Genomic DNA, 20663 nt, shown 5'->3' on the forward strand with positions numbered 1-20663 from the left:
TGCAAACATAACTTTGTATTATCGATCAAAAGATTAAGGTTTTTTAAAAAAATTAAAATCATTTACAAAATATATTGTAACGTTATTTATGTGGTTTTTTAATTTTTTATTTTCAATATGGAAACTTATTTGTGTCATAAATTTTGATAGTTAAACAGAAAAAAAATTAATTTTTTTATTTAATTACGTGGCCTCTAAATATTATGTAAATAAATATATTTTTTTATAATTTATAGAACAACAATAATATATTGGATTGATATTAATAAAAATAAAAATATTCCAATTAGACAAATCCAATAGTTGTGTATAACTTGATGTATTTCTAGTTTTTAATAACCATTATTAAAAATTAAATTCTTATTTTTATTTCACGAATTGACAATAAGCTTATAATACAATCATCAAATACAGCAGCATATACATGCCGAAAATTTTTAGTTTTTTTTATTTATATTTTTTAATTTTTCCTTTTACTTTTCCATCGACCAACGTAGTAATGTATTATTATTCCTTTTTTTTTTTAATTTTATAAATTTACATATTACATAAAAATATTTTTAAAAAAAATTAATAATTCAATAAAAAATAATCGTATTATATTTATTAGATGCAAACTTAATTTTAAACCATCGATCAAAATATTAAAATTAAAAAAAAAAAATTAAAATAATTTACAATAAAATAATTTAATTTATTTACTACTTATAATTTTTAACCCAGATATTTCTTAACTTTTATTATCACTTTTTCATTAACCAGTTTTAAAAAAATAAAAATTGATATTTTTTTTTATTTATCTGTAACAATTTATTTTTCCAAATAAGAAAACTAAAAAAATTAATGCATAATCATATCGTATTATTTTTTTTTCATGCAAATTTTATTTTAAATTATCACCGAAAAGATTAAGACTTTTCGTTTAAAATTTAAAAAAAAAAATTCAAATAATTTACATTTATATATTTATCAGATTCAAAGAAACTAAAAATTAATATTTTTGTTATTTATTGAAAACAATTTATTTTTACAACAAACAAAATCAGAAAATATAATGCAAAATGATAATTATTATTATTTATTAATTTTTTTTTATAGCAAATTTAATTTTAATTTATTATCGAAAAATATAATATTTTTTATTCAATAATTTTTTTGAAATAAATAAAATAATTAATAATAATATTTATAAATTTTAGTGTGTTGCTGGATTGTCTCCTAAAAATATGGTTGTCAAGAATCTACTGATGATGGCAGCCAACTCAGTAGCTGGTATATTTATGCTCATTGTGACATGCAGTCTTGTGATTCCTGTAAGTATATTTTAACATAAGTTAATATTTTATTAGATAGTAAAGTAAAAAAGACATTGATATTAAATTTTCTCTGGCATCGAAAAAATTTACACATATCGTTTAATTTTCAGGGCTCAAGTGAAATGGATTCATCAACAACTTCAACTATTGCGTCAAATGATAATGATACAATTGACTCATTGAGTGTAAACCAAAATCAGATTGATCTAAAAACTTATACGGCTATATCAATTATATTAGAAGAATATTTTATTAACGGATTAAATGATAAATCATTACAACTTAATGATCCACTGAAACAAGTCAATCAAGATAAAGATCAAACACCTGCTGAGTATACTAAAAGTTTAGAAACTTTAATAACTTTAGCAAATCGTATTGTATCATTACATGATCATCAAGTTAACTTGGAAAAAAATTTATCAACACTCAAATTGAATATAGAAGATGTTATTGATGAAAAAAAAATTACGAAAAATAAAATAAAATATTGTATTGATAATTTAGAATCAATGATAATCTCAAAAAATCAACAGTACTCAAATATATCACCTGAGTTTGAAAATAATAAAATCATTCAAGAGTCAATTGCTTTAAAAAAAGAACAAGCAAAAAAATTAAAAGCAATTGAAAATGATTATCAATTAAATTTGAAAAATAAACAGCAAGAAGTTAAAATATTAAAAAAAATAATTTTCGAAAAACTTAATGAATCAGGTTATTTATTCAAGATATTGAGATCTATTATGAAATTCAATGAAGACAATGTACCAGAATATTTATTAGAAAGAAGACAAGGATTATTCGGACTTAATTATGATGAAAATCAGGCACTTGTAGTTGATGATTTAAGAAAACTATTTGATGACATTGCTTCAACGTCTACCAGCCAATTTTCTAATAGATATTTTTGTAACAAAAAAATATCTTTTTATAATTCAACAATTTGTGCATTACTCAGTGAAGATCCGGATAATTATGAAATTAATCTTAGCTGGAAAAGATTGAATGTTCTTCCAAAAGATATATTTGTTGGCTTTAAAAATCTTCAGGTGCTTTATTTGTCGTACAACCGAATTCATCATCTTGAGTCAGGTATTTTTAATGATTTATCAAATCTTCAAAGACTCAATTTGGACTTGAACAAGCTAGCAGCATTGCCAAGTGATATATTCAAGGGTCTTGAAAAACTTGAAGAGATAAATTTGTCATACAATCAATTAAATTACCTTGAACCAGGTACCTTTAATAATTTATCAAATCTTCAAAGACTTAATTTGGACTCCAACAATTTACCAGCATTATCAAGTGATATATTCAACGGTCTTGAAAAACTCAAAATATTAGACTTAAAGTTTAATAAATTAAATTCCATTCAATCAGGTACTTTTAATAATTTATTTAATCTTCAGACACTTCAATTGGACATCAACAATCTAACAGCATTATCGAGCGATGTATTTAAAGGTCTTGAAAAGCTTGAAGAATTAGGCTTATCATACAATCGATTGAATTATCTGCAACCAGATACTTTTAATAACTTATCAAATCTTGAGAGACTTGATTTGAACAACAACAATCTAACAGCATTATCAAGCAATATATTCAACGGTCTTGACAAACTCGAAGATTTAAATCTGTCATGGAATGAACTAAATTCTCTTCAACCAGGTACCTTTAATAATTTATCAAATCTCAAGTATTTTCGGATACACGGAAATCATATAACATCATTACCGAAAAATATATTCGCTGGCCTTGAAAATCTTCAAGTTCTCGGCTTGTCAAACAATCGACTAAATTATCTTGATTTAGAAATTTTTAATAATTTACCAGCACTTTATCGACTTGATATTCAGGGAAACAATTTAACAACAGATTTATCAAATATATTGGAAAATAAATTCAAGGTTTTTGAGTGTAATTGTGAAATTGATAAAATAGTTTTAAAATCATGCGGTAAAAAATTTTAAATCTTTTTTTTTTTTTTTTAACATTAACTGAATGATTGGAATATTTTAAAATAGAAAAGACAAATTAATTACATTTTTTTCATTGTAATTTTTATTTTTTTAGAAGTTTTTTGGTATTTTTTTTTTTCTTAAATTTATTATTCACATAAGACAATGTTTGACTAATTTTGAATTTAAAGATTTAAAAATAAATATTTTACATAATGCATTATTTCATTATTTACGGTTTTAAAAATCCTTAAATAATATTAATAAACAGAAATTAGAACTTGTTTACTAATTATAATAACTATTATAATATTTGTGGTTATTTTAAAACTAATTTGTCTGTAAACGCATAGCAATATCTTGCTATTCAGATAGTTAAAAAAAAAATGAAAAATATACACAAGAAATATTTATCATACTTATTTGGCTTTTTTTACTGTAATCGTAAATTTATTAAACAAAAATGTAATCAACCAACGATTGATAGTAACTAATAAGTAAAATAACTATTATAAAGGACCTAGGTGAATTCAGTTCTGTGGTACCCCATGGTTACCCCCTGGGCATTGTTTTCCGACCGTTTATATACATTAATAGAATAAAATTTAACATTTAACACCACCGTTTCCCATTATAAATGTTTAAAAAAAATAAATAACGAACAAAATATAAATAAATATGTGAAAAAAACAAATTAAGGAAAGATGTTTGAACTTAATTACAATTGTATACTTTTTTTTATAAAAAAAAAATAAATATAAAGCTGTATTTATCATTAACAAATCAATGACATTATCATGTAATTTCTAGGAGCTGAAATTAAATCATCTTTTTATAAATTTCTAAAATCAATTGATTTGAATAATTATTTCAGATAAATTTTTAACTAATAAAACAACATTATATATTCATCGAATTTACCAATGAAAATTTACCAATAAAAAAAAAAATCATCTTGATTGCACTAATCTATAAGAGTTATGTATAACTTGATGCATTTATAATTTTTTAATAATCGATATTGAAAAATTATTTTTTTCATTTCACAAAGGAACATATAAGCATGTTATAATCATTAAATTTTAGGTAATAAATTACATAAAAAGATGACCTGGATGACCCCTATCAGTGTCATGATAATTATTGTGTTATTCTCCAAATTTCAATATGTAACAAAAAAAGTTATACATAAGCAGTTGAGGTCGAAAGTAAAGAAAATTTCCTTTCTATGAATTTTTGATTTTTTGGGCTTAAATGAAAGCCTGAATAATTATCTATTTCCATGAATTATTTCAAAATTTTCTCACTAGTTTTTTTTAAGATAATTGATGTCAAAGTTGACAACTTTAACACACGCAAGGATAGGGATAGAACACACACTTACGCTTGTAATTAAAAAAATTTTCTATGAATATTGCTTTTTTTTCATCACTTTGTAGTACTTTTTAATACGGATTTTTTAAGCCCTCATAGATCATTTTCCACCTATGATTTTAAGAGATATTCAACTTTTAATTATTAAATTTTCTATCATTAGCAGTCTTTCTATTTCTTTTATTCGTCATGCTGTCTCATGTTTTTTGGCTATGGTAGTATGTGTGTACCTATCCAGATGGAATGCAGACAGGTATACTACCAAGAACCTGTCAGTATAGTGAATACATTTTGGACAGAGGGGCACTGAAAATATTTTTTATAACCATATGTAGGTGCGCACCCTCTTGAGCCCAAAGTTTATTCGACGATGGGATATACTTTCGACTTTAAGAAAACTGATATGATGCAGACACAATCAGCACATGTAAATTGCGATAATTTTTGGTACCAGCATACATTCATTCGTCATAGAAATCACAACTTGTTATAATTACTAATTTTCTATTTCATACATTCATATATATTACGTTAAATAAAATTGAGTTATTTCAATTACAATCGCTCAAAATAATCATGAAAATAATTGTGGCTGTTTTAAAATTAATTTGTCTGTAAACATAGAAATATCTTGATGTTTAGATAGTTGAAAAAAATAAAAAATACACAAGAAATATTTATCATACTTATTTGGCTTTTTTACTGTAATCGTAAATTTATTTGAAAAAAAAATGTAATTAACCAACGTAATAAATGTTAAAAATGATTATCATAAATGTTTAAGAAAATTAAATAACTAAGAAAATATATTAACCTCATAGGAAGCACACTCAATCAGCACGCACATAAATTGCAATAATTTTTGGTACAACAATACATCCGCTCATCAGTAGTTTGGCAGTATATAGACATAAAGAAAATCTTAAATATATTATCTATTAATTTTTCAAGTAAACAAATGTAAGTCCTTTTATTTGGTTTATCTTTTACCCATTTAAAAATTAATAAAACAACAATTAATTTTATTAATAAATTTATCGAATTTATTAATTAAAAAAACATCATTTTGACTACACTGATCTATAAGAGTTATGCATTTATAATTTTTAATAACTAATATTAAAAAATTAAATTTTTTCATGTTACAAAGAAACATATTAATTATTAAAAATTATAAATGCATAACTCTTGGATTAGTGTAGTCAAAATAATTTTTTTTTAATTAATAAATTCGATAAATTTTTTAATAAAATTAATAGTTTTTAAATGGGTAAAAGATAAACCAAATAAGTAATAATCATTAAATACTTTCTGGGAATTTGAGGGAGTTCGTTGAATAGATGATCCAGATGAGCCTTATTAGTATCATCTCAATGATAGAATAAGTTGTATACGAGCATTTTAAGTTTAATTTTAACTTTTAATACCGTTCGCTCGTCAACGAATTTATATGTACATTATCTATTAATTTTTCAAGTTAACAATAATGTACGTACTTTTATATTTTAGTTTATTTTTTAATTATAATTTTCAGTTCAGTAATATTTAAATTTTATTCTTTCACTTTTTCATTAAAGAACGCAGTAACATGTATATTATTAATTTTTTTTTTCAATTCTACAAATTATTTTTTAAATTATGGAATATATTGTAATTATGAAAAAAAAAAAATAAGACATAAATATGATTTTCATTTTGGTTTTTTATATCATACATACTTTACTATTAAAATATTTTTTTTTTAAATTAAAGTTTATATATTTTTGCAACTTTCATTTTAAATTATCATCTTAAAAATTAATATTTTTTATTTAAACATATTTTTAAAAAAATTGTAGTAAATTAATTTTTGAGCAACTATTAATTTCTCAGTATTGGTGGAATGTCTCTCAAACACATGGTACAAGAACTACAGGTAACAGGTATAGCAGTGCGCAGCCTGACTGGGCTACCGTGAATCGACTAAGTATTGCTATACCTGCAGTTCTTGTACCTTGTCTCAAACATATGGTTGTTAAAAATCTATCAATAATGCCGACTAATTCAATAGCTGTTGTATTTACGTTGACAATAGCTTGTCACTGCATAAATTCTGTAAGTAAATGACCGTAACTTGTTTCATATTATTAAAATTCCATTTTCTGTGCTAGAGTCTATACTACAGAAAATATAATTTACAATAAATCGATTGTCTTTTTAGTATCCGTTTTTGTTATTACTTTTTTTTTTTTTTTTATTTAAATTAACAGACATAATTATTTTTTATTAAAAAAGGCATAATTTTCTATTTTCGAGGATCATGTAAAATGCCTCACAATCAAATGGCTTCAGAAATTAATACAACTCTACCACCAATTGAAAGTAAGCTTATAATAATTATAATTTAAAATAGACATCATATAAATTATCCATGGTCAAAACTTATATTCATTGGGTATTTTATGTTTCAGTGATAAACTCAAGAATATCAACTAGTGAACCAAATAAGTCGTCGAATGATCTCAAAACAGTTGATTGATTTATTGTATATCTATTCCAACGTCAAAATGACCTGAAAAATAATTCTACGTGCCCTGTCAAAATGTGTGTACACAAATCGAGATATAAAAAAAAATAAATCATTAAATTTCTTTTTTATTAAACTGAATAAACAGATTTGTTTTAAATTTTTTTATTTAATACTTTTATTTATGGAATAAAAGTATTAATAATAACCTTTGTTTTTAGCAATATATTTTTATTTTTAAATATTGTGATAAGGTAAATAACTGTTTTATCTTTTAAGCAAAAAAAATACCGATAGAGAAATTTGACACATGCGCGCATTTCTTTTTCGATAAAACATATATATACAAAAATTTGAATTGTCAATTATTTATATTTTCAACAATTTGTTCATTTCTCAGTAAAAATCTAGGTAATTATAAAATTGATCTTATTGACTTTAAAAATATTGAAAACAACAATCTAACATTAAAGAAAAAGTATAATTTCAAGGTTTTTCTCGGGATAAAATATTGAGTATAGAAATTCAGGCCTGTGACACTCCTGCGGTGAGGGACGTGGCTTATCGTCCATTCTGGCCTTTTTACCATTCTCATTTTTTATTTTACTTACAGCCAAATTTTTCGGTAAAATGTGAATAAAGAAAATATTTGAAATTAATGATAAAAAAAAAAAATTGAAATTAAACTGAAAAAAAAATTGAAAAAAAAAATAGAAAAAAAAATTTTAGAAAAATTCATAAGAAATGGTAAATTCAGACTTAACAGATGTGATCAGGTACAAGTGTATATAAGCGGTCAGAAAATAATGGCCTAGGGGGTAACCATGGGATGCCACGAATCTGAATTTACCTTGGTCTAAATTGTTAAAGATTGAAAAAGTTTTATAATATTATTTTCTATAAATTTCTGATCATGTTTAAAACTATTCAATCGCAATGAAACATTTATATATTTTTTTCTCCGGCTTTTCCTGGCATTACTCCGTTTTTGGCCTATCAATCCTATGCCGGAGTAATTTCTCCGACAATAGGCAAAAAACGGAGTAATGTCGGAGTAATATTTATAAGTATCATGTAAATAAATATATGTTTGTATGAAAAATGAAACAACAATACCGTTTCGTCAAAAGACAGAAAACCTTGTAAAATAAAATTTAAAATTTTCATGTTGTCATAAAATATCAGTCACGGCAAATATCTTTAAAATATAATAATCCGTGAGTGGCCTTTCGGCAACTAAGATTTATTTTATTTATTCTACCTTTTTCACCGTGACTAAATGTTAGACCTTGCTCTAAAGGGATGAGCGCTCAGCCACATGTCTGATGGACGCCTGGGTAGTTGGCGTTTTTCATTTTAACAAGAAATTTATTTTTCATTATTTCAAGTTTCTAGGGAAGGACGCCAACTACCCTGAGATCCATAGACTTCTCTATACAGAAGTCAGTTGTCTCTCAGAGCTCGCGAAACATTGACCAACCCATCTAGGACTAGTTTAGTTTTATCTGTGTCGTGAGTGTTAATTTACCAGTGACAAAACAAATACGTTGGACTTATTGATAAAAAAAAAAATCGGTTAAATAATTTAGTGTATTTATAATTTTTAATAGTGACCAGTGAAAAAGTGTTACTTTCTGAAAAATTGATTCGGGCAGTGTATACACATCAAAGGAATTATATATAAATCATCTGTCAAGTTTTTTAATTAACAAATGTAAGTACTTTTAAATGTTTTATTTCTACCAATAATTTTCAACTCTGCTATCTTTTTATTTAAATTTTTAAAGTAGATTTCTAAAGTAGTTATATATTTTATGCAAAAATTTTACAAGTCTATTTCAGTTATTAATATTTAAATTTTCACGGTGTTTTTTTTTTCGGAGTAATTGCGGAGGAATGAGCGAGAAATCGCGGAGAAGTTTTTCCACCGGGGAATTTCATATTTCTGTTATTTATTTAAAACAATTTATTTTTCATTTAAACATTTTTTTTTTTTAAATTATGATCAAACATTAATATTTATTTATTTATCACAGTGTGTTGGTGATATTGTCTCTCGAAAAATATGGTGTTGAAAAATCTACCGATGATGCCAGCCAACTCAGTAGCTGCTATACTCATGCTCTTAGTAGCATGTAGTCTTATAGTTTTTGTGAGTATATTTTAATAAAAGTTGTCCTGTTTTACCGGTAAAGTTTGTTTACTTTTTTTTGTATAGAAAAGCATACAGACTTCACCGGTAAAACAAGACAACCTGTGTTTTACCATATCAAATTTTCATAGAATTTTTAAAAATATATAAATATATGGTTTATTTTTAGGGCTCGAGTGAAAGCCATTTACGAATAATTGCATCGGAGGAATTGCCAGATGATTTTGATACAATGAGTCTGTCAAATGTAATCCAAGGTCAGATTTACCCACCAGCTCATGCAGAAGTATCATCTATATTGGACAAATTTTTTATTGATCTAAAAACTAATTTGACTAAATCTTGCAAAGTGAACCTTGAATATTATAAAAATGATCTTAAAAGTAAATTGGATTATCAAATAAAACGTCAAGAAAATATTACCAACAATTATCATGATGGGGTCAATACATTATCATTAAGAAATTTTGGACTTAATGAAGAATTGAATGAAATTCAAGAGGAAACAGTACAACTTAGAAAGAATTATTGGGAACTGATGAGCAAATACAAAAAATGCAACGAGTCTCATTCAACAGACAAACCAAATGACTTAACGGGTGAAAATGAAACTGCAATCCAAGAGTTGACCCTTTTAAAAAGAAATCATAGACAATTGCTTGCTAAGTATTCAGAAATGAATACAAAATATAACAAAAGTTTAGCAACATTAAAAACTTGTGATAGTCGTGTTTTATCATTAAACAATAATCAGTTTAACTTGGAAAAAAATTTAAAGAAAGAACAAGCAGAAAAATTGAAAGAAATAGAAAATAAATATCAATCAAATTTAACAAATACACAGCAAGAAGTTAAACTTTTGAGAGAAATTATTTTCGAAATAAGTCAAAAAAATCTTGCTGAATCAGCTGATTTATTAAAGACATTAATATCAATTATGAAATTCAATGAAGATAATGTACCTACTGATTTATTGGAAAAGAGACGACAATTTTTCCAAACTAAATATAATAAAAATCGTGCAGTTGTTGTTGATGATTTGAGAAAACGTTTTGATGATATTGCTTTAACGTCTAGCAGCCAATATTCCAATAAATATTTTTGTAACAAAAAAATATCTTATTATGATTCACCTGTTTGTGAATTGGTCAGTGAAGATCCAGATAATTATCAAATCAATCTTATTCACAAAAATTTTGCTGTTCTTCCAAGAGATATATTTACTGGTTTTAATAACCTCAAAAAGCTCGATTTGTCAGCAAACCGACTATATTATCTTGAGTCAAGTACTTTTAATAATTTATCAAAGCTTCAGAAACTTAATTTGAAATGGAACAACTTAACAGCATTATCGAGTGATATGTTCAATGGTCTTAAAAAACTCGAAGAATTAGACATATCATATAATCAACTAAATGCTCTTCAACCAGGTACCTTTAATGATTTATCAAATCTCAAAAGTCTTTGGTTAACCGAAAATCATCTAACATCATTACCAGAAGGTATATTAAATGGTTTAAAAAATCTTGAAAATTTAAGTATTGCATCAAACCAACTATATTATCTTGAGTCAAGTACTTTTAATGGTTTATCAAATCTAAGACAAGTTTGGTTCTACAAGAATCATCTAACATCATTACCAAGAGATATATTCACTGGTCTTGAAAAACTTAATTACCTCGATTTAGATTCAAACCAACTGACTTATCTTGATTCATATATTTTCAGTGATTTACCAAAACTTACCAAGCTCTTTATTAGCAACAATAATCTAACAAGATATTTGAAAACTGTATTAAAAAATAAGTATAGTTTTGAGGTTTTTGAATTGTGATTATAAAATTGATAAAATTACATTGTCAGTGACACAAAAAATCTAGTTACTATTTACTGGGGTTGTTTAAAATTTTTTTTTTCAGTAAAATGTAACCATATGTATAACCTAAAAATTAAATAAATTAAAAAAAAAAATTTCCCATTCCTTTTTTATCCTTAATAAATAATAAAAATTAAAAATAAAAATGTACATGATTGAATATTTTAAATAAAATTTTTGAAAATAAAATATATTTTATATTGTTATTAATATTTATCCTCTAAAAAAAACTTTAGGTTATTGATTATTTATCTTTCAGTGGATCCATTATTATGACTTTGGTAAAATAAAATTCTTTTTTATCAACGCCATTGAACGCCATCTCCGCCGAGAGAGAGAGAGAAAAAGAGAAAGAGTCTCTCTCTCTTTTTATTGCTTTTTTATTTTCTTGTCTCTCGCGCGTATACAAGTTTTACTTTCAATAAATACAAACATTGAAATAAATACTATAACAACTCGAATGAATTCTAATTAAAATATATTCATTAAAATACACAAACAACATTATAAAAATGGGAAATTTTGAATTATTAAGAAAAAAATTTTCTGTAAGTGTTTAAATAATATTAAAATAATAATTTATAAATTTAAAACCTGCCATGTATTTTAAGGTTATGTTTTAGCTTTTGTAACAAATTTTGTTTACATTTAAAAATATAAAAATTGTTGTTATTAAAATTATCTAATTATCAATAATAATTTATTTAATTTTAGACTTATTTGGAGCAATGTATCACATGTTCTGATATATCAGAATTTCAAAAAAAATGTATAAATGATTGTCCAAATAGTACTGACAGAAAAACAGCAATTGATCAAGCATTAAGAGATACACTTCTTGTTGTTATTGATAAAAGTTATAAAACAGGTAAAGTTAATTTACTTGAATCATATGTAACAATAACAATTGAATTATGCAGAATTGAATTAGCAACATTAACAATGCCAGTGATGATGCTGAGTGACATTTTTGATACAATAACACTTGATAAATGTGAAAAGTTATTTACTTATGTTGAAGACAATATGTCAATTTGGAAAGAAGAGCTATTTTTTACAGCATGTAAAAATAATTTATTAAGAATGTGTAATGATTTATTACGTAAATTATCAAGATCACAACAGACTGTTTTTTGTGGAAGAATATTATTATTTCTTGCTAAATTTTTTCCATTTTCTGAAAAATCTGGCTTAAATATTGTCAGTGAATTTAATTTAGATAATTGTACTGAATTTGGTAATGAAAATAATGATGATACTGATAATAATATAACTCAAAAAATTGATGATAATGATGTCAATAATAAAATGCAAATTGATTATAATTTATATCGTAAATTTTGGGCATTACAAGATTTTTTTAGAAATCCAAATCAATGTTATACAAAAATGCAGTGGAAAGTTTTTTCAATGGTAATTAATTGTTACTAATTTATTATTTTATTATTAATAATTAATATTCATTTAACTAATTGATAATTGATTTTATTTTTAAGCATGCATCAAGTGTTTTATCAGCATTTTCATCATTTAAATTAGAAGATCAACGTCCATGTACAACAATTGACAATAAAAATAATTCAGTTATGGATACATCAGAACCAAAAGAAGCTCATTATTTTGCTAAATATTTGACAAATCAAAAATTACTTGAGCTACAATTATCAGATTCAAATTTTCGTCGTTATGTTTTATTACAATTTTTGATATTATTTCAATATCTAAATAGTACTGTTAAATTTAAAGCGTAAGTTAATTTAATCATATTGAAATTTTACTACAACTATTAATTGTTTATTTAAATAATTATTTAGTGAAACACATGAGTTAAAAAATGAACAAGCTGAATGGGTAACAGCAACAACTGAACAAGTTTATACCCTGATAAATGAAACACCACCAGATGGACAATTATTTTGTGAAACAGTTAAAAATATCCTAAAACGTGAAGAACATTGGAATGCTTGGAAAAATGATGGCTGTCCACCATTTAAAAGACCAGCAAAAGAACCATCATCTGATAGTGATGAGCCTAAAAAAGTTAAAAAAATTAAACGTAGAATTGGTGATGTTATAAGAGATGCACAAGGTGCTGGTAAATTTAACATGGGAAAGTGAGTATTTTACAATATAAAAAATAGTAAAATAATTAAATTATATTGTATTAATAATAATTTATTTATCAACAGTCCTGAATTGACAAAATTATGGAATTTATGTCCAAATAATTTGGAAGCTTGTAAATCAAAAGATCGTGATTTTTTACCATCATTAGAAACATATTTTGAAGAAGCTATTGAACAGCTGGATCCAGCAGCTATGGTTGAAGAAGAATACAAGTAAGTTAAGATAAAAATTTGTTGATAAATTATTTAAATATTATATGTTGTTTTTTATTGAATTGTAGAAAAGTCAATGATGGAAGTTTTGGTTGGCGTGCATTGAGATTATTAGCAAGAAGAAGTCCACATTTTTTTGTTCATGGAAATAATCCAATAAATAAATTACCAGAATATCTTGAATCAATGATTAAAAAAATAGCCAAAGATCGTCCAGTAAGTATGAATATTATTTCGAAATTAAATAACATATATTATAATTTGAATTTAAATTTAGCAGTTACAATGTGATGTTGTTAAAAATGAATCATCTGAAGAAACACAAGCAGAAACAAATGAACAAGATTTTAATGAAGATGTTCTTAAACAAGATGCTGAACAAGTTGATGTTGATACAATTGATTCTAAAATAAGAAAAATTAATCCAGTTAGTACTGATATTATTGATAAATTATCAGAAGTATTAAAAGATGATTGGCAAAAATTAGCAAGTAAACTTGGATATGCACGTGATGAAATTAAATTTTTTGAAAGTAAACCAACTCAGTATGATCAATGTCAAAGTATGCTTAAAATTTGGTCAGAAGCTGATGATGATGCATCTATTGAAAATCTTTTATACATTCTTGAAGGACTAGATCTCACTGAAGCTGCAGCACTTTTACAATCATAAATTATTATAAATAAATAATAATACAAAATTTAAATTATATATTAAATTTTTTTTTTTTTTATTTTTTAAATTCAAGTTAAAAGTAAAATAAAAATAATATTTTTTACTCTTTGATATACTGATGATTATTTAATAAAGCTTTTCTTCAGTTACAATTTTTATTTATGTTTTTTTTTTATTATTTATATCTGTTTTATCAACAGAGGTAAATATTATTATTATCAAATTTTTTTATTATTGTATTTCAGCTTGTCAGTTTACTGTTGGTGTCATATTTTTTTAGACGTGTTTTTTTCTGTCACTGCTCCATTTTATTTTGACTAATTTAACAAACAACATGTGTAGATTAATTACGTTATAAAAAATAATATAATTTCAAACAAATATATAATGTTGTGCATTTTAAAATTTAATATTTATAATAAAAAAATATCATACGTATTAATCAACTCAGTTTTTCAGGTTTGTACATTGATTTTTTTTTCTTTCATTGTTTAATTTTTTAATAATAATTATCCTTTGTTTATAATACATTGTTTTGACTCCCTAAATTATTCTAATTTATAGCCTTAATTATGAACAATAATTTACAAAAAAAAAAAACATAATATTATCAACATTAAAATGATATTTTCTTTGTTACAAAAATACAGGAAAATAATAATAATTTAACAAAGCTCTATTAAAAAATCCATTTAAGGATAATGATTTAATTTCGACAACAAAGTATTTATTTTTTTTTGTTACTTTGTCCTGATAAAATAATGTTAATTTAATTTTTTTTTTTTAGATTGAAGCTAGTACAAGGTGACTTTAAAGAAAGAAAGAAAAAAAAAAGCAACAAATAAAAATGACAAGTCACAGTTCTAAGTCAGTGATTGATCAATTATTTGAAGATTTAATAAAAGAATGTAAATTTGCAGCACCAGGTGCTAGACTATCATATTTTGTACGTAGACGTCTTGAAAAGCATAAAAAAAATATACGTCGTGATATTGTTAATCGTATAAAGGATGATTCTGCACCATTATTTATTGCATGTAAAAGAGGTCATGTAGAAATTGTTGAATATTTAATAACAGTATGTAATGCTGATATTGAACAACGTGGTATGTATGAAGTACCTGATGATAGATCAGTACATCATGTAACACCACTTTGGTGTGCAGCTGTTGCTGGTAAATTGGCTGTTATTAAATGTTTAATATCACATGGAGCTGAAATAAATGCTGTTAGTGATACTGGCTCAACACCAGTACGTTCAGCATGTTTTATGACACATCTTGGTTCGTATTTTTTTATTAATAAAATTTAACCCATGAACTTTTAAATATATATATTTATATTTGTCAATAAAGGTCGTCCTAAATACCAATAAAATTTTACATCTATTTATAGTTTTTATTTATACTATATTATTTTTTAATTTAGATATTGTTGAGTATCTTGTTGAAAATGGTGCTGATATATTAAGACCAAATTATAATCGTGGTACTTGTCTTATAAATTCAGTACAAAGTGTTGAATTATGTACATTTTTATTGACAAATGGTGCTGATGTTAATGCAAGAGATATACAAAATAAAACTGCCTTACATTATGCAATTCAAGAGCATAGATTTGAAACAACAAAATTACTACTTGAACATAATGCTGATCCACATCTTAAATCAAGATATAATGATGATGCATTACAAACAGCATGTCTCAAGGGTGCAACACAAATATTTGATTATTTAGGTAAATTTAATTATCATTATAATATTTTTCATACATAAAATTTGTTAATAATTAATTGATTATGTTTTTTTTTAGTTGATAATGTTCATTATACACAAGAAAGACTTGCTGATGCAAATGAATTAATGGGTTCAACATTTTTCGATGAACATGCTGATACACAAACAGCATTAACATACTGGAGAAATGCTATGAAAATAAGAAATGATAATTCAATTGATAATAATCCATTACCAAAATTACCAATAATGCCAAAAAGAGATAGTTTTGGTAATATGATTGAATTTACAACAATTGAAGAATTAAATTCAATTGCACTTGATCTTGATGCTATTAGAATACAAAGTTTATTAATATGTGAAAGAATACTTGGTGAACATCATAAAGATACACTTTATAGATTAATGTATCGTGGTGCTTCATATGCTGATGCATTGAGATATCAAAATTGTATTGATTTATGGAGAAGAACATTAGAAATTCGAGTTGAAAAAGATTCAGTAAGTCATTTTTAAAAATACACATTAAATTACTTGATAATAATTTATAATTATTTGTTTTAAAGATTTTATATACTGACACGTGTTTTACTGCTCAAGCATTGGTAAGAATAATGGTTGATTTAAATGAATTAACTGATCGTAATCGTGACAAAGAAGAACCAAAATTTAGTGATGTTGTTGCTGTATTTAAATTGTTAACAAGTCAATTAACTGAATCACGAAAACTTCTAGAGGTAATAAATTAAAAATAAATATTAAAAAATTATATTTTAATGATATTTTTAAATTTATTGTTGTTAAAGGAACGTCCAGTTCACAAAAGACAACAAGATAGTTATGATAGAATTTTAAAATGTGTTACACATTTAATATATTTATTAGTAGAAACAAGTTTAACTGAAAAAGAAGATGCTGAAGCACATAAACTTGTTCGTGAGCTAATTAAAAAAAATCCAAGATCAGCATCAACTGGTGATACATTACTTCATCTTTGTGTATCATCATTAAATGCAATAACATCAAATTATTTTACAACTGACGATAGAATGACTGTATTTCCACATACTGAAGTTGCTAAACTTCTTCTTGAATGTGGTGCTCATGTTAATGCAAGAAATGAATCAAAATCAACTCCATTACATATTGCAAGTAATGCATATAATTTTATGAATCCATTAATTAAGCTATTGCTTGATTATGGAGCTCATCTTGATACACCAAATCGTGCTGGTGATACTCCAGCACGTCTTATATCATCAAATCCACATAATAATGTTAATTTAGTTAATTATATGAGTCTACGTTGTTATGCAGCTCAAGCAATATTTAAATATAAAATTCCATGTACTGGTTTACCAAAAACACTTCATCAATTTTTAGAATATCACAAACCATAGCACAGAAATTTTAAATTTTAAATTTATACAACTATTTTTATGTTTTATTTTTTTTTAATCTTTTAAAAAAAGCTATTTAATTTTTAATAATACTTATTTACATTATTAATCAATTATATTTTTAAATGTAAATAAAACAAAATATATATTTTATTATTTTACACAATTATATTATTAAATTTTTTTTACAAAATCACAATACTAATTTATTTTATCTTAATATAGTTAAAAATTAATTTTAGCAATTAATATTGTCTCAATTAATATTAATAATTTTAAATTATAATCAATATATGTCTTATGACAACAACGTGATATGTAAATGACTTAAAAAGTTTAAAAATTCAATGTTTTTTTGTCTACGAAAAATAAAATTATAAACAAAGTGTTCCAATAATTATGAAATTTATTTTAATCGTAATAGAATTATTACAAAAAAGCAATAATAATAAACAATAATTAAAAAGTAATGGAGTTTTAAAATTATTATAAATTTTACTAAACAATTAATTACTAAAAATTTTATTTATATTTAATTTATGAGGTATGAAAAAGAAATGAAAAATATCATCAATAATAAATGTTTTTTTATATATAATAACTTAATAATAAAATTGTAATAATAATTATATTATTATTAATAATAATATTAATTGCATTGCTTGGTTTTGGTTTGATGTAAGCATCAACAACATGAATTTTCCAGCCAACATTAGCATGTGTAAATGAATTATAATAAACAGTATCTGGCCAACTTGAATTTGGTGTTACTTCAAGATTTCCACCTTCACCTATTGTTCGAAAAAAATTTTATAAATTATTATATTAAACAATTTTATTATAAAATAAAAAATTTACCTGATTCACAAACATGAATAAGAGTATTATTAAATTTTTTAAATGTTGGAAAATCATCATCAAGTCTTCTGTCTCTTCCATCATGTTTACTAAGACATAATGGACCAACAACAGTTGGTCTTGGTCTTCCTCTTCTTGTAAATTCAACTCTGTGCTATCATACATCTAACTTGATTTTTTTGTAAGCAAATACTTAATCCATTGGCACCAATTAATATACGAACCACGACGTAACTGATATCACTTGATTCAGTACGATTTAAATTTAATTTTAAATCAGATCTTGAATAAATATCATGAAAATTTGGCTCTTTATTTTCATCTAATTTACCAATTGCCCAAATAAAATATACTGAATGATCTGTTGGATATTCTTTATCACCAGGATCAGATGATATTAATGTTCTTCTATATGTTATAACTTGTAAACCATCTTTTTGAAATGCAGTAAATATTTGATTACTATCTTGTCCACCAACTAATTCATCTTTACAAACACCTTTATATTGTCCAAGTGTTTTAGCACATGGTGCTTTTGCTGTTATATTATAATCATTTGCAAAACCTCGAGCACCATCCATATATGCTATTGTAACATCAGCACCTTCCATTTGACTTTTTTCTGATGAACCAGATATACCAAATGCCATGTATTCATTATTAGCTTAAAAATTATAAATAAAATATATTTTATAATCATTTAATAATGGCTAAATCGAAATTTAATACTTACAAACTTGAGCAGATAATTGAAATGTTATTTGTGGTCCAAATATTTCCCAACTAACTTGATATATTTTATGTAATTGTTCACAATTTGGTAATGTTCTTTTGTGTTTTATTATTTTAACAAGAGATGGTGGAACATTTAAATCATTTTGTATTGATATTGAACCATAATTTGTTTTTGTTTCGATATTATAAATACTTAACCAATCAATACTAAATACAGTCATGTCACCTGGTAACTCAATTGATATTTCTTCACCTTTATATTCTCTCAATGAATCCAAACTGAAATAATTTTATCATTAATATTATAAAATTTTATATTTAAATTAATATATTTTACTTACTATCCATGTTCATCTGGTACTTTAAAACCTTTTGCTGATGGTTGAGGACCGAGACCAACCCAAAAATATGTATTTGAATCACGACCATCAAATTTAAATCCAGTAATACGTATTGTTTTTGAATCAACAATTGTTATTGTTTCAGAATCAACTCTATGATCACCACGTTTTGATAATTGTCCAATTTTTTGGGGTTTTGGTGGTTCAAAACCTTCTGGTATATCAACATCAGCAAATGTATTTTGAGTTGTTAAATCATAAACAGAAAACCAACTTATTTCAGTTATTTTTTTCTTATCCGGAAGTGTTAATATAAAATCTTTGTTAAGATATCTTTCCAAAACATTTGTTCTGTAATTTAAAATCAAATAAATTAAGTCTTCAATGAATCAAATTGATTTATATTTATTTAAACTTACTTGCCCCATTCATCGGGTACAATAAATCCTTGTGAACCACGACGATTTGATGTACCAGCCCAAAAAAATGCATCAATACTTGTTCCATCGTAATTAAAATTTTTTAATAATAATGTATATTCATCAACAGCATAAACTTCACCAGATACTTGATGATGATAAGAATTAAATTTTCCTATACATTTACCTTGATAAACATTATTTAAATCTTTATCAACACTTTCTGTTGAAACACATTGTCCAGGAAAATCTCTACGTTCACTTTCATCATCTTGCGTTAATACTGAAGTAAAAAAAAATATAATTATTTACATTTATATCATAAAAGCTTTAATAATAATTTGAAGAAAAAAACTTACCAAAAGTTAAACAACATAAAACTAATATCACAGATTCTTTCCACCACATTTCACTTGTAAATTGTTTAAATATTTTAAATATTTTTTTTCGTTCATCAACGTTATTCGACCTGATTCATCATAATAAAAATTATATTAATATTAAAATGAAAGTTCCAGTTGGAATGTTTATATTATCAATATAATCAATTTATTGTAAAGATTCTTGTTGATGATGTGATGATGATTCAGGTCACCTTGGTATTAAATGATCTTGAAAATAAATAAATAGTTTAAATGTATTAACTGTCTACTTTCAATAAACCACAGTATTTTCAAGCTGGTAGACATGAGCAAGATCAGGATGTGAAAGTAGTTATCAATTGGAAAAATTATGGAGGGGCAGAGAAGGGCGAGTAACTTGTCTTCAGCCTTGGGCAACATCATATACCAAAATTAAGAAAATATACTTTTTTTTCTTGTTTAATTTTAACTGAAATTGATCATTTATTTGATTCAGATTTTGTTTATAAATATGATGGATCATTGGAAAATTTATTTTTATTAACAAATAATATATTTTTATAAATTTATTATCAAGTTATTTTATTATTAATCATGAAAAATATATATACT

At 24.4% G+C, this 20663-nt stretch overlaps 4 protein-coding genes across 5 annotated transcripts; 3 read left to right on the forward strand and 1 right to left on the reverse strand.

Annotated features, from left to right (window-relative positions):
* Positions 1-1825: 1825 nt before the first annotated feature.
* Positions 1826-11143, forward strand: LOC122849471 (chaoptin-like). Its single transcript, XM_044148173.1, has 3 exons — positions 1826-3265; positions 9479-10039; positions 10154-11143. The coding sequence occupies exons 1-3, from the start codon at positions 1829-1831 to the stop codon at positions 11141-11143; spliced, it is 2988 nt and encodes a 995-aa protein (XP_044004108.1). The 5' UTR covers positions 1826-1828.
* Positions 11144-11587: 444 nt separating this feature from the next.
* LOC122848957 (THO complex subunit 1) lies at positions 11588-14311 on the forward strand. Of its 2 annotated transcripts, none has more exons than XM_044147451.1 (7): positions 11588-11733; positions 11900-12598; positions 12682-12932; positions 13000-13299; positions 13375-13524; positions 13593-13740; positions 13802-14311. In XM_044147451.1, the coding sequence occupies exons 1-7, from the start codon at positions 11698-11700 to the stop codon at positions 14195-14197; spliced, it is 1980 nt and encodes a 659-aa protein (XP_044003386.1). In that variant the 5' UTR covers positions 11588-11697; the 3' UTR covers positions 14198-14311. The 2 variants fall into 2 exon arrangements, with proteins under 2 accessions (XP_044003386.1, XP_044003387.1); XM_044147452.1 differs by having other exon boundaries at positions 13805-14311.
* Positions 14312-14451: 140 nt separating this feature from the next.
* Positions 14452-17336, forward strand: LOC122848960 (protein fem-1 homolog A). Its single transcript, XM_044147454.1, has 6 exons — positions 14452-14659; positions 14988-15483; positions 15629-15937; positions 16013-16437; positions 16503-16673; positions 16743-17336. The coding sequence occupies exons 2-6, from the start codon at positions 15048-15050 to the stop codon at positions 17334-17336; spliced, it is 1935 nt and encodes a 644-aa protein (XP_044003389.1). The 5' UTR covers positions 14452-14659; positions 14988-15047.
* Positions 17337-17924: 588 nt separating this feature from the next.
* On the reverse strand, positions 17925-20394 carry LOC122849472 (protein Skeletor, isoforms B/C). The gene is given in 7 exon segments (XM_044148174.1): positions 17925-18127; positions 18195-18342; positions 18344-18858; positions 18928-19208; positions 19271-19621; positions 19690-19972; positions 20049-20394. Coding segments are annotated over 7 exon segments (1830 nt in total). The 5' UTR covers positions 20098-20394.
* Between the last annotated feature and the right edge of the window lie 269 nt (positions 20395-20663).

This window comes from Aphidius gifuensis, linkage group LG2, assembly GCF_014905175.1.
Source record: "Aphidius gifuensis isolate YNYX2018 linkage group LG2, ASM1490517v1, whole genome shotgun sequence".
Taxonomy (NCBI): Eukaryota; Metazoa; Arthropoda; class Insecta; order Hymenoptera; family Braconidae; genus Aphidius; species Aphidius gifuensis.